This window comes from Palaemon carinicauda, chromosome 1 (genome assembly GCF_036898095.1).
Source record: "Palaemon carinicauda isolate YSFRI2023 chromosome 1, ASM3689809v2, whole genome shotgun sequence".
In the NCBI taxonomy this organism is placed as follows: domain Eukaryota; kingdom Metazoa; phylum Arthropoda; class Malacostraca; order Decapoda; family Palaemonidae; genus Palaemon; species Palaemon carinicauda.
Window position 1 is genome coordinate 160,115,200 of NC_090725.1, and position 13,719 is coordinate 160,128,918.

The 13,719-nt window shown below is 40.9% G+C and overlaps 1 protein-coding gene across 3 annotated transcripts in view; it reads left to right on the forward strand.

Annotated features, from left to right (window-relative positions):
* Positions 1–1,518, forward strand: part of Ugalt (UDP-galactose transporter) — a 319,869-nt gene extending 318,351 nt beyond the window's left edge. For all 3 annotated transcript variants that reach the window (XM_068386151.1, XM_068386146.1, XM_068386158.1), the window contains exon 7: positions 1,236–1,518. In XM_068386151.1, coding sequence (XP_068242252.1) covers positions 1,236–1,382 — 147 coding nt within the window. In that variant the 3' untranslated portion in view covers positions 1,383–1,518. The remainder of the gene's footprint in view (positions 1–1,235) is intronic.
* Positions 1,519–13,719: the final 12,201 nt, after the last annotated feature.

Here is a 13,719-nt window from a genome sequence, read left to right on the forward strand (position 1 = left end):
ATATATATATATATGTTTGTGTGTAATTATATATACACATATTTATACAAATGTAAAATATTTCATTGTTGTAAGAGTTCATGTGTAAGTGCTCACTAGCATTTCTTCTTCATTCCGGATAAAAAAAACAATCACGCAAAACAAAATTGAATATCTATCTCTAAAAAGTAAATGTATTGCAATTATATACATGTACAACTTATAACACATTATTACCCTATGAATATTATTCTATCACTTTTGAGAGTTTTAAAATCATGAGGCATATTCTTGCTGGGGAAAACATTTATCATATTTGAACATATTTCGTCAATGGAGATGCCTTAGTGAGGCCACGGCCAGTGGGTGGGCACCTGGGTGGGCACAGGATTCTCATGGGTGGGCACGTGCCCACCCATGCCCGCCCTTAGCTATGCCACTGTTCTGAGGTATATTCTTTAAACGAGGGGGTGGAGTGTTGGAAGAATTCTGGAAAACGGAGTGGAGTTCTGTTCCATTTCCACTAAGTTCATTCGTGATTAGGCTGTGGGCCCAAAGATCGAAGGTCCAGCGATCCCGAAAGTGGTACAGTCTGCCCCCTACCTGGAGCCCCTATTGCTTAGAGGGTCCTGAGGACTTGTTTCGGTGACCACGTCCTCCTCTGCCCCTTAGGGGGTTTCCGGAGGAACTTCTCCTTGGGCCTTTTCCTTTGTGAGGGCAAAAGGAAGTCGACTGTCTCTCAAAGCCAGGGTTAAATGCTGGCGACTGGGCTACCAGTGTGGAGGATTTATTTTTGTTTTATTTTAATTTTTGTTTTTTGCCAAATCCTGAGAGAGAGAGAGAGAGAGAGAGAGAGAGAGAGAGAGAGAGAGAGAGAGAGAGAGAGAGAGAGAGAGAGAGAGAGAGAGAGGTAGTTAGCAAATGATTGTTTGTAGTGGGAAAGACTGTTGATACAAATGAGATTGTTTGTTTATGTTTTTAGTTAGGTTACGACAGTGGTGAATGTTTCGGAGCGAATGCTTTTTTTATTTGACTGCAGCTTAAGGCAGTTGTGTGAGTGCTGGATAACTATTTATATATTTTTTCTTACCAGCGTTGGAAGTGTTCATTGATTTTCTGAGTAAGTACAGTTTTGTTTATCTTTGCTTATCGTGATTGTGAATGATAGGAACAATTTATTATTTATCTTTGATTATAGTGCGATAGTTCAGTTAGCTAGAAGTGTTCGTAAGTGTTTTTCTTTTTTATTTTGGCAGGCCGTGATTCCTCCTTTGGAGAGATTTCCTTTGGAGAACTTATTTTTTTTGAATGCCGATCTTGAGTTGACGACCTGGCCTGTAAGAGATTGTGTTTGGACTGCTCATTTGATTGCACAATCGTTGATGACCTGGCCTGTTTATTAAGATTCCGTTTGCTGTTGTTGATGATGATGATGATGATGATGACGACCACTAATTGACTGTTCAGTTCAGTTGACGAACTGCATATAGTTCCGTTTGCCACAGATTAGTGGGTGTGCCAAGGAGTGATCGGTTTGTGTGCGGAGACAGTTTCCGCATAAATAAATAAAATATTATAACCATATTTGAAGTTTGCCATAAAAGACAGTTGGCTTTGTGTTGAGGGCAGTGTTGATGTCCCATAAAATATAATATACATTTTGGTTGTGGTCGAGATTAGTTTTAAGTTTGTTAGGGTTATTTTGGTTTATTTGAACGGTGTTACAGTTATTTGAATGGTTTTTTAGTATTAAGTGATTGTTATAGTTTGTAAGAAATATATAGTTTTAAGGTTATGTTTTGTTTTGTTTTTGTCCTTTAGTCCGAGAGTCCCGCTGCTGATAACGTAAGGGGAAAGGTTGTATTGAGGAGACATTGGTCTGTTAGAGTGATTCAAGGGTGTGGGGGTTGTTTTTGCAACATCCCGCCACATTATTTTGGCGCCCGAACAGGGACTGCTGAGGCGGGACTGATAGCTGGACTCTTTGACAAAGGACTGATAGGATTAGTAATTAGATTTAAGGCTGAAGAACAGGTTGATGAAAAATGGAAGAACAATTAAGGGTTTTGAAGGAGGAATTGCGGCTGAGTAAGGAGCGTGAGGAGAGGTTGCTAGTAGAGAATGAGAGGTTGAACTGTGAGAATGCGGCGATGCAGAAGGAGCTTAGGGAGTTAAAGGGAACTGTAGAGAGAGTGGAAGATTGTGTTGAGATGAGGATGAAAGAGAATGAGGAACGGATGGAGAACCGATTGGAAGCTATGATGGGGCAAGTCATGGGGATGATGAAAACTATAATGGGTGAAGGTGCAGTCGGAGGAGTGTCCTCAGCTTCGGGTAATGGGTTGGTAGTGGAAGAGAAGGTTAAGGTAGGTGATAATGGGAAAGGAAGTGATAGTGATAGTAGTAATAGTGATGGTGATATTGAAGATAAGGGAATTAGGCATAGTAAGGATGAACAGAAAGGTGAGAGGAAAGATGAAAGGAAAGGTAAAAGTGATGTGAAGAAAGAGAAGAAAAAGTATCAGGCTGATAGCAAGGACGATCATGAATGGGTGAAAGTGGTAAGTAAGAAAAAGGGTAAGAAGGGAATGGTTAAGGATAGGAATTTAAGTGTGGAAGTGGATTCATTATATTCAAATGAGGAAGAAGGTAACAAGGGAGTAGACAGTGATGATAGCAGTGAGAATGAACGTGATGTGTGTAAGACTGTGTTTATGAGAGAGGTACCTCGGTGTGAAAGGTTCAATGAGCATAGCAGTAGGGATGTATATGATTTTTTCAAGGAGTATGAGAGGTATTGTCAGGATAAGTATGGTGATAGTAAAAGAGTTTGGGCTAGGGAGTTAGGAGAATATTTGACTGGGTATTTGTTGACGATGTATGGAGTGATAATGAGTATAGGTGGCGTTGATTATAAAAGTGTGAAAAAGAGAATAATTGAGCAGGTAAAACGTATGAAAGGGAGTGTTAGGTATAAGCGTAAGAATGATTTTGATGAGGCAAGGATGAATGCAGGAGAAGCTATATCAATGTACGTATGTAGGTTGGAAACGTTAGCTAGGAAGAAGTATGGGGATGAAGGCATAAATAAGAATAAGGAGTTAATGAGGAAGTTTTTGGCAACAGTACCTGAGAATATGTGTGAATTTATTAATTTGAAACGCAAAGAGAAAATGAGGTGGAGAAAAGAAAGATTGACATGGGATGATATTTTAGAGATAGTTGAGGATTACGAGTTGGATAGGTGTATGAAAGAAAGTAAATCTGTGAGTGTAAGAACTGGAATGGAGGAAAGTGTGCCAGAATTTGTTAGTTTTAGAGATGCTGTTATGAGAGGACCGATGAGGGTAGCTGATAGTGTAGTAGATAGGAGTGTTAGGGCGAGTAATGTGGGAATACCTGCAAGGACAAATGAAGGGTTTAGGCAAGGGAATCAGGTTTGGAGGGATAGGAGTGTTAGTGCGCATCGAGGTATGTCAGATAGTCGTGTCCGTAATGAAAAGTGTTATAGGTGTGGAAAGGAAGGTCATAAGAAGAATGAATGTAGATGGGCTCTAGGTGCTTGTTTTGGATGTGGTGAGGTAGGGCATAGAATTAGTGAGTGCAAGAAAGAGAAAGGGATAAAATGTTATTGGTGTGGTATGACTGGGCACATAGCGAGTGGATGTCGGAGTAATCGTACAAATGTGATTTGCGGCAATTGTGGTAAGGATGGTCATTATGCTAGAATGTGCAAGGAGCCACGGGGTAAGTGTACTGAATGTGGTGCAGATGGGCATGTAGCTAGGGTATGTAGGAAGAAGGGATTAGGCCAGCCAGGATGTTCGGGAAACTAGAGTGTGAGAGGGTTCAACTGGGTGAGTCCTCCTGTCTGTGTGGAAGGAATAGGATCAATGTTTGTGAGAATGGGATGAATAATTGGTTGGAAATGAACAGGTATGAATCTAGTATGCATGAGAAGTTAGGGCTGGAAAATAAACAATTAGTGTTAGTTGAATATAGGAAAAAGAGGCGTTTGAAAGTTTTAAGTGAGGAGAAAGTACAAGGGAAATTTATAGGTATAGGTAAGAATACGAATAAGTATGACAAGGGTGTAAATGTGCAAGTGTGTATGGAAGATAAAAGTGTTAATACAGATGAATCATGGCTGAGTATGAATGATACCTATAGTGTGTGTGGCTTTTCCTTAGGTGATGTAAAAGAAAGGATGACGAATGCGAGAGTGAGAGATAGGAGAATGATTAGTAGTATGAATGAATCTTTTGCTAAAGTTGAGAATGTTTTTGATGAAATGGATGAACTGTTTACAGAAATGAGTGTAATTTTAGGGCCAGATGAGAACGAGGTAGATATGATTGTACATGATATATTAGATGAGAGGGATTTAGATAGGAATAGTGTTAATGTAGCGAATGATTGTGATAAGGAAGAAGTGAATGAGAGAGTATATGGGGGCCCAGTAACTCGGAGTAGAGGTCCCGTTCCCGACTGCGACTGGGTTATGAAAAAAATAATGTAAGTGTTGCGTGAGAAGGATTTGGCAAAGTAAGAGGGGAGGAATGTGGAGGATTTATTTTTGTTTTATTTTAATTTTTGTTTTTTGCCAAATCCTGAGAGAGAGAGAGAGAGAGAGAGAGAGAGAGAGAGAGAGAGAGAGAGAGAGAGAAAGAGAGAGAGGAGAGAGAGAGAGAGAGAGAGAGAGAGAGAGAGAGAGAGAGGTAGTTAGCAAATGATTGTTTGTAGTGGGAAAGACTGTTGGTACAAATGAGATTGTTTGTTTATGTTTTTAGTTAGGTTACGACAGTGGTGAATGTTTCAGAGCGAATGCTTTTTTTATTTGACTGCAGCTTAAGGCAGTTGTGTGAGTGCTGGATAACTATTTATATATTTTTTCTTACCAGCGTTGGAAGTGTTCATTGATTTTCTGAGTAAGTACAGTTTTGTTTATCTTTGCTTATCGTGATTGTGAATGATAGGAACAATTTATTATTTATCTTTGATTATAGTGCGATAGTTCAGTTAGCTAGAAGTGTTCGTAAGTGTTTTTCTTTTTTATTTTGGCAGGCCGTGATTCCTCCTTTGGAGAGATTTCCTTTGGAGAACTTATTTTTTTTGAATGCCGATCTTGAGTTGACGACCTGGCCTGTAAGAGATTGTGTTTGGACTGCTCATTTGATTGCACAATCGTTGATGACCTGGCCTGTTTATTAAGATTCCGTTTGCTGTTGTTGATGATGATGATGATGATGATGACGACCACTAATTGACTGTTCAGTTCAGTTGACGAACTGCATATAGTTCCGTTTGCCACAGATTAGTGGGTGTGCCAAGGAGTGATCGGTTTGTGTGCGGAGACAGTTTCCGCATAAATAAATAAAATATTATAACCATATTTGAAGTTTGCCATAAAAGACAGTTGGCTTTGTGTTGAGGGCAGTGTTGATGTCCCATAAAATATAATATACATTTTGGTTGTGGTCGAGATTAGTTTTAAGTTTGTTAGGGTTATTTTGGTTTATTTGAACGGTGTTACAGTTATTTGAATGGTTTTTTAGTATTAAGTGATTGTTATAGTTTGTAAGAAATATATAGTTTTAAGGTTATGTTTTGTTTTGTTTTTGTCCTTTAGTCCGAGAGTCCCGCTGCTGATAACGTAAGGGGAAAGGTTGTATTGAGGAGACATTGGTCTGTTAGAGTGATTCAAGGGTGTGGGGGTTGTTTTTGCAACATCCCACCACACCAGTTGTTGAGGGACCATCTGGAAGGTGGTCTGAGGCTAGGCTACCAGTTGAGGCATTGTGGTCATGGTCATGGCAGGAAGCTGCGCAGGTCTGAGTGGTCTCCTTGCCTTTTTGTTCTTAGGGTGCGGACCTCCGTCTGAGGAAGATTTCTTCTTTGAGGTCATGCCCCACTTTTGGAGAAGGTTCCTATTCTCCGTGGCTGCTCTGGCTATGACGTCTCGGACCAGTTCCTGTGGGAAAAGGTCCTTACCCCATATGCATTATGAAATCAGCTTTCTGGGTTTGTGTTTTATGGTCACTGAGGCAAACGAACTCTCTGCAGACTCTCCTTGCTCTGAGGAAAGCATATAAGTCTTTCACAAGGGTCCCCAATGAGACTTAGCCAGGAAAATGTACATTTCTGGGGCGTTATGTAGGCCTGTGCTCATTTCCAAACAGTTCTGATGGGAAAGGGAGGCCGCAAGTCTCTCCTGCGTCTCCTGTACCCTCCTCAGAAGATGGTCTGGCAACTTCGGAAGGTTCTCATTGAACTGCTGGCCTGCTACCTCCGGATCCAACTTCGAGACAGAGAAGGTTAGGTGGACATCTTTCCACTTCTCTTCACAGGCAGGCATTGCCAGAGAGAATGGTTTGCATTCCTCTTCGACTGCCTTGATGGCAAAGTCTAGTGCTTTCTCCGAAAAGGGTAAAGAGATGGAGGAAGGAGCAAGAAAGGTGGGGTGTCTCTTGCTCAGTGTTGAGACTTTGGAGTTGGTGTACCCAGCTCCTTTCAAGGCTTTTAGGAGGATGGCTTACGCCTTGTCATGCTCGAAGTCAATGACTTCCTTAGGTACTGTTTCCTCACGGGCTGCATGTTCATCCCGCAGTCTCACATAACAGTCTGGGTAAGCTGAAAAGCTAGGCCAGAACTCGAGATCTTCGATTAGTTTGGCTCGCAACTTCTCTGAGACGAATAATTTCCCATTCATCATGGTCATATGCTCTGCATACCTCCAGGGTTGGTTTCGGAGCAGCGAGGGAGATCCAACACTCAAAGGGGCTTCTTAGTGAAGCCCCTGGAAGGTCCAGGGCAGTCTGCCCTTTCCTGTAGTAGTATCTGCTGTTGCTTGATAGACTGCTTCATCGTCTCCTGTTCCTTCTGGAACGATACCAACATCCGCTGGATCGACGTGAGGATCGCTTCGCTCTTGTCGACCTGTGCAACTGGTTGAGGAGTTGGGGCTGAAGAGGTTGACGGCATGGGTTGGAATGCCATCACGGCGAACTGAGAGTCTCCAGTTACTGTTGAAACGGATCCTTCTTTCTCTGCTTGTGGTTGTTCCACGTCTTTTTCAGGGCCTCCTTGCAGTAGGTCCTGTTCCGTGTCAGTGGACACTTCTGACATCCTTTCTTGGTGGATGTCCATGCCTTCCAGTGCCTTGTTTATGTTTGCGTCGATCTTCAGTTGTACGAGAGGAGGCTGGACCTGTTCCTGGGGCACTTCTGCGTTTGGTAGAGACTTGGGGAACAGAAGGCACCTTAGGGAGTCATTGGGTAAGTATGGTCCTAGAGAGTTCTTTTGGAATCCTCTTACCCATTTGCGAAGGGTCTCCCTCGCTGTGTCCGTAGTCTCTATGTTGACTGGGAGGGCTTCTCCGAAGCCGTTGGCCAGCAGGGTTGAGCAGGTGGGGCAACCCTTTGGGTCCCAATATTTCAGGACTCCCGACACGATACTGCAGGGGGCATGAGTCCTGCACATCGTGTGTCCACAAAAGTCTTTGGCCATGTGGTTGCAGAACAAGGCTGCACACTTCTCCATTGGCTTCTCCTGTAAAGGAAAAGGGCTCAATGATTATCATGGTTTTTATATCATTGATATAAAAGCATACATTTTTATTAACAATAGAAATCACTATTGTCTATAATAGCTTAGGATAGTAAGCTTGAAAGGAAGTAGAAATGACACATATCTGTGCTTCCTCTCCCAGGCCATTGCTGAGACCTCCGTCAGTAATTATATTTGGTTTCCCTGGTAGGGAGAATACAAGATAGAAGAAACTCTAGGAACTAGAGTTAGAGTTAGTAAGTGTCTATACTAACATTATTCTTCTGTAGTATATATTAATACTGATCGGTGATTTTTAGGGTACTGATGATCGAAAAAAACCATCTGGGTGTTGAGGGAGTACTCAAACCTCAACATAATATCGTGGTCCCAACAATAGTCTACAACAGGAAACACAGAGTATGTTAGAAAACATGTGTACTACTGTATAATTGTATACTGTAGTTCAGCCGGCGGCACTGCCGTGGTTAGGTTAGTACCTGGCGGCACTAACTGATATTATTATTATTATTATTATTACTATCCAAGCTACAACCCTAGTTGGAAAAGCAAGATGCTATAAGCCCAGGGGCTCCAACAGGGAAAAATAGCCCAGTGAGGAAAGGAAATAAGGAAATAAATAAATGAAGAGAACAAATTAACAATAAATCATTCTAAAATAAGTAACAACGTCAAAACAAACATGTCATATATAAACTATTAACAACATCAAAAACAAATATGTCATAAATAAACTATAAAAAGACTCATGTCCGCCAGGTCAACAAAAAAGCATTTGCTCCAACTTTGAACTTTTGAAGTTCTACTGATTCAACCACCCGATTAGGAAGATCATTCCACAACTTGGTAACAGCTGGAATAAAACTTCTAGAGTACTGCGTAGTATTGAGCCTCGTGATGGAGAAGGCCTGGCTATTAGAATCAACTGCCTGCCTAGTATTACGAACAGGATAGAATTGTCCAGGGAGATCTGAATGTAAAGGATGGTCAGAGTTATGAAAAATCTTATGCAACATGCATAATGAACTAATTGAACGACTGTGCCAGAGATTAATATCTAGATCAGGAATAAGAAATTTAATAGACCGTAAGCTTCTGTCCAACAAATTAAGATGAGAATCAGCAGCTGAAGACCAGACAGGAGAACAATACTCAAAACAAGGTAGGATGAAAGAATTAAAACACTTCTTCAGAATAGATTGATCACCGAAAATCTTGAAAGATTTTCTCAATAACCCTATTTTTTGTGCAATTGAAGAAGACACAGACCTTATATGTTTCTCAAAAGTAAATTTGCTGTCGAGAATCACACCTAAAATTTTAAAATAGTCATACAAATTTAAAGAAACATTATCAATACTGAGATCCGGATGTTGAGGAGCCACTGTCCTTGACCTACTTACAATCATACTTTGAGTTTTGTTAGGATTCAACTTCATACCCCATAATTTGCACCATACACTAATTCTAGCTAAATCTCTATTAAGGGATTCACCAACTCCAGATCTACATTCAGGGGATGGAATTGATGCAAAGAGAGTAGCATCATCTGCATATGCAACAAGCTTGTTTTCTAGGCTAAACCACATGTCATGTGTATATAGTATGAAAAGTAATGGGCCAAGAACAATACCCTGTGGAACACCGGATATCACATTCCTATAATCACTATGGTGCCCATCAACAACAACTCTTTGAGATCTATTACTTAAATAATCAATAATAATGGTAAGAAATTACCCACCCACTCCCAACTGTTTCAGTTTGAAAACAAGGGCCTCATGATTAACACGGTCAAAGGCAGCACTAAAATCAAGGCCAATCATACGAACTTCTTGACCACAATCAGGAGATTTCTGTACGGCATTGGAGATTGTAAGAAGGGCATCACATGCTCCAAGGCCTTTACGAAAACCAAATTGCAAACTAGGGAATAGATGATTACCTTCAGCAAACCTATCAAGACGTTTTGCCAGAAGACGTTCAAAAACTTTAGATAATATGGGAGTTATGGAAATTGGGCAGTAATCAGTGGGACTTAGCTACCACAAACACATTTACATAGAGGAGTAACATTACCAATTATCCAACAAGTGCTAAAAGCTCCTCTTCTTGCTAACTTACGCAAAATAACATAACTTTGGAGCTAAGAAATCGGCAGTCTTTATAAAAAACAAAGGAAAAATGCCATTTGGGTCTACACCTCCATAAGCATCAAGGTCCATCAACAGAGCTTTAATTTCCCGAGATAGAAAAGCTAAACTAGTTAGTTTAGCCTCAGGAAAACAGGAATGTGGAAGTTCAAGTTTTTCATTACTCTGTTTACTGTCAAAAACATCAGCCAAAAGGGTTGCCTTTTCCTTTGGACAGTGAGTGACTGAGCCATCTGGTTTAAGTAAAGGAGGAACTGTTGCATCTACACCAAAGAGTGCAGATTTAAGGGTAGAACACCATTTATGTTCCTGAGTTGTACCAGAAACGGTTTCTTTTATGGTTAAATTGTATTCCTTTTCAGTTGAGGCATAAACTCTCTGAGCAACAGCTCGAAGCTGAGTATAGTTATTCCAGGTCTAATCTGATCTGTTACCCTTCCAAAGGTGATAAGCCTCCTGCTTCTCCAAATAATCACGTCTACAATCTTCATTGAACCACGGTTTATCCTTCACTCGGTACCTTAGCACACGAGAAGGGATACGCCTATCAATTATGTTGACTAGATTCTTATTCAAAGGAACAACAGGCTCAACACTATTATACATTTGTGACCAAAATCAAGCCCAAAAGATCACTCAAAATATCATTCCAGTCTGCTTGAGCTTTTATATAAATCTTAAATGAGTATGACACATCTGGGACAGGCTTCTCAGTCTTCACTACTAATAAAATCAAGGCACGATCAGATGTCCCAACTAGAGAACCAGCCTTACTTGTTATAATACCATGGGAGTCTGCGTATATGAGGTCCAAGCAGTTACCAGACCTGCGAGTAGCTTCACTCATGATTTGCTCACAGCCTGATTCAGTGGCAAAGTCCAAAGCTCTTAAGCAATGGCGATCCGTGCAACAAACAGAATTTAACCACTCCCTTTGGTGAGCATTGGAATCACAGACAAAATTAAAAGAGGCCTTTCCTTCATCTTCTTGTACCTTAGCCAAGAAGACAGTCAGAGATAGAATCCATTAAATGGAAGTAGATGGGATTTATGAACATAAGGTAATAGAGATTGATCAGCAAGATGGAAGAAAGGGAACCAGAATTGAGAAGTAGGATATAAAACAAGCAAGTGCAGCTAAGAGCTTAATGCTACAAAGATTCTAACCGTTGCCACAGTGGAATGTGTGAAGTAAATTAATGGCAAGATCCTTCAACAAGGTAAATGGTAGTAGTGTATCTTGGGAAAAGGAAATAAAAAATGGCACAAAACAATTTTAGTACAAACTCTTAGTTCAAGGGAATAGATGTCTCTTTAGTTTACCGAATAATTTGCGTAACTTAACCCTTTTACCCCCAAAGGACGTACTGGTACGTTTCACAAAACTCATCCATTTACACCCAAGGACGTTACGGTATGTCCTTGCAATAAACTAGTATTTAATTTTTTGTGTGCATATTTTTGATAATTTTTTGAGAAACTTCAGGCATTTTCCAAGAGAATGAGACCAACCTGACCTCTCTATGATGAAGATGAAGGCTGTTAGAGCAATCTAAACAAAATATACTGCAAAATGTGCTTGAAAAAAAATTATCCCTGGGGGTTAAGGGTTGGAAATTTCCAAATAGCCTGGGGGTAAAAGGGATAAAGAGCACAAGATGTTAAAACCGCTACCAAATCTTCAATCGTCATTTAAAATAAGCACAGCCTTGTCTTTGCTTTAATAATGTAGACCAATCTCTGGAAAGATCATATAATGACAATAACTTTTACATGTTCCAACTATAATAGAATGAACCCAACGTGTATTTCAAAGAACTATTAAGGAAGGAGTGTTTCCTATTATTATGGTTTAGCACAACAATTGGAAGTGTAGGAGGACTATCAGGCCGCCTACTGTCTCCTTGCCAGAATGAGAGTTCCAATGGAGGGGGTAAGAATCTATCTGATTCTGGCTTCCATCCACAAAAGGCCTGTCGCCGGCTATACCGCCGGCGGCAAAATTTGTGGATGGCAGTCCAAGGGAGGGCTGAGGACTTCCCAAAGTATGTTAGGTTTCCCACCGGCAGCCGTCAGGGCCAGCTCAATCTTCCCTCCAATGGTATTCACTTTCTGTGAAGGAAGGAAGAGGGAAGGTAGCTGAGGTGGCTGAACTAACTGCCGCCGGCAGGGCACCAGCCGGTAACGCAGTCAACCTAGCAAACCGGGATGACTGACAGAATACCGGTGAAAGAATATTGTGACGGCTATGACGTCACTGAAAGACAGAAGGGGGAAGGGTAAGGGTCTTATAGTTCATTGGAATGAGAGGTGGCGGCAGGTATGCCGCCTACCTTCAACAGTGAACTGAGGAAACATGGGTACCTCTGCTGACGACATCGTCGGCACCAGAGGAAACATGGTTCCTTTGCTGGCGACATCGTCGGCGGCAAGGCAAGGGCATCCTGAGTTATTTACTATCTAACTCAAAGCTGGAGATGACAAGAACTCTGTTCTACTCGACGGCAATGAAGAAAGACAGTGGTTGCCGCCTGTAGCGGCGGCGGTACTCAGGGAGGGAGGAAGGGTTTAGCCTCTATTCTCTGAAAGAGAATGTATATCGAACCTTATCCATAGATTTTAGAGAATGTAGGTTTTCATCCGAATCAATAAAGAACGATAGGGTGAGGCTAAACGTGGGAAAATACTTTACTAACGTATATATGAGCGAGAGTAGCCTAGCTCTGGTAGGATCCCCGGCCAAGGTTGGTACTGCTGGGGTTCCCGCCGCATATGAAAAGTAAAGTTACACAATAGGAAGAGGAATAATATATATGTGTGCAAAATCTTCACTTGTATAATATGCCTTACGAGCTAATATTATAGCTTAATATTATAGCTTAACACAGGGAATTGGCGCCTTACTGACTGAATAAAATGCAATAGTAACGGGCGACTGCAGTCGTAAAATGGCAGCCTGAGGTTCTAGGCAACGCTCAACCAAACACACTTAGATTATTGCAATTTAACTGTAAGAAGGGAGCCTAAAATTATACACAGGAAAGAATTAATACTCAACTTTCCAGAAGATGAAGATGCTGGAGATTGCATGATGATTATTCCAAAAACTTGCAACAAAACACTGGGATAACATGGGAGAGCACCTAGCTTATAGCGCTACAAGTAAATGAATGGCGGCCGGTATTAGTACGGATAAGAGGTCCACCGGGTACCTAGAACGGCACCCACTTCTTTTGCCACTCTTCTCCCTTACATCAAAGAGTTAAATCTACGTCCCCTGATATTATGCGATATCCTTAATTGGATACTCGCGTCAGGAGTTAGAATTATGGAAACCTTCGGTTTATTTCTCTGGGAGTATCACTGTATCAAATATCCCTTTGAAGGCTACCTAAAGGAACCCTTCCATCAGGACGACATGGCCCGAGCCCAAAAATCCTTATTAAAGATAACCCCTTTTGCATAGCTGAAGTTGTAGTGAGGTTTTATTTGTTTTATTATTCCATCAGGATCAAGCCTAAGATTAAGAAGCATTACTGCTTGTATGTCTGTTTTGGTATTCACCAGAAAACTGTTACGTCCAAAACGAGATATCACTGGTCTATTGACATTACCAATTTTTGGTTTACTAACCTCTTCAACTTGAAGAGGTTGCCTCTTTCACTTTGTGTGGTAATGATTAACCACTTAGCTGGATTCGGTGATCTAGATATTTTAGTTATTTTAGGGTCTCCAGGTTCATTATGAGGTCTATATACTTCTAGATACCTAGATACCTCTTCTGCCCTTGAAAACCTAACATTCATAGCAGCTGAATTAAATTCCTTGTATGCTCTATGGGCTTCTCTCACTTTATCAAAAATAATCCAATTTTCAAAAAATTTGTTATCATTGCCAAGTCTATTCCTGAATTCTTTTATTGATCCAAATTTTGAAAACTCCTAGTGGATGTCATAAAAACTCCAGTCCAAAGGCACTGGCTTAACTAACAGGATTACTGTTTTTATAAGTTCCTCATATG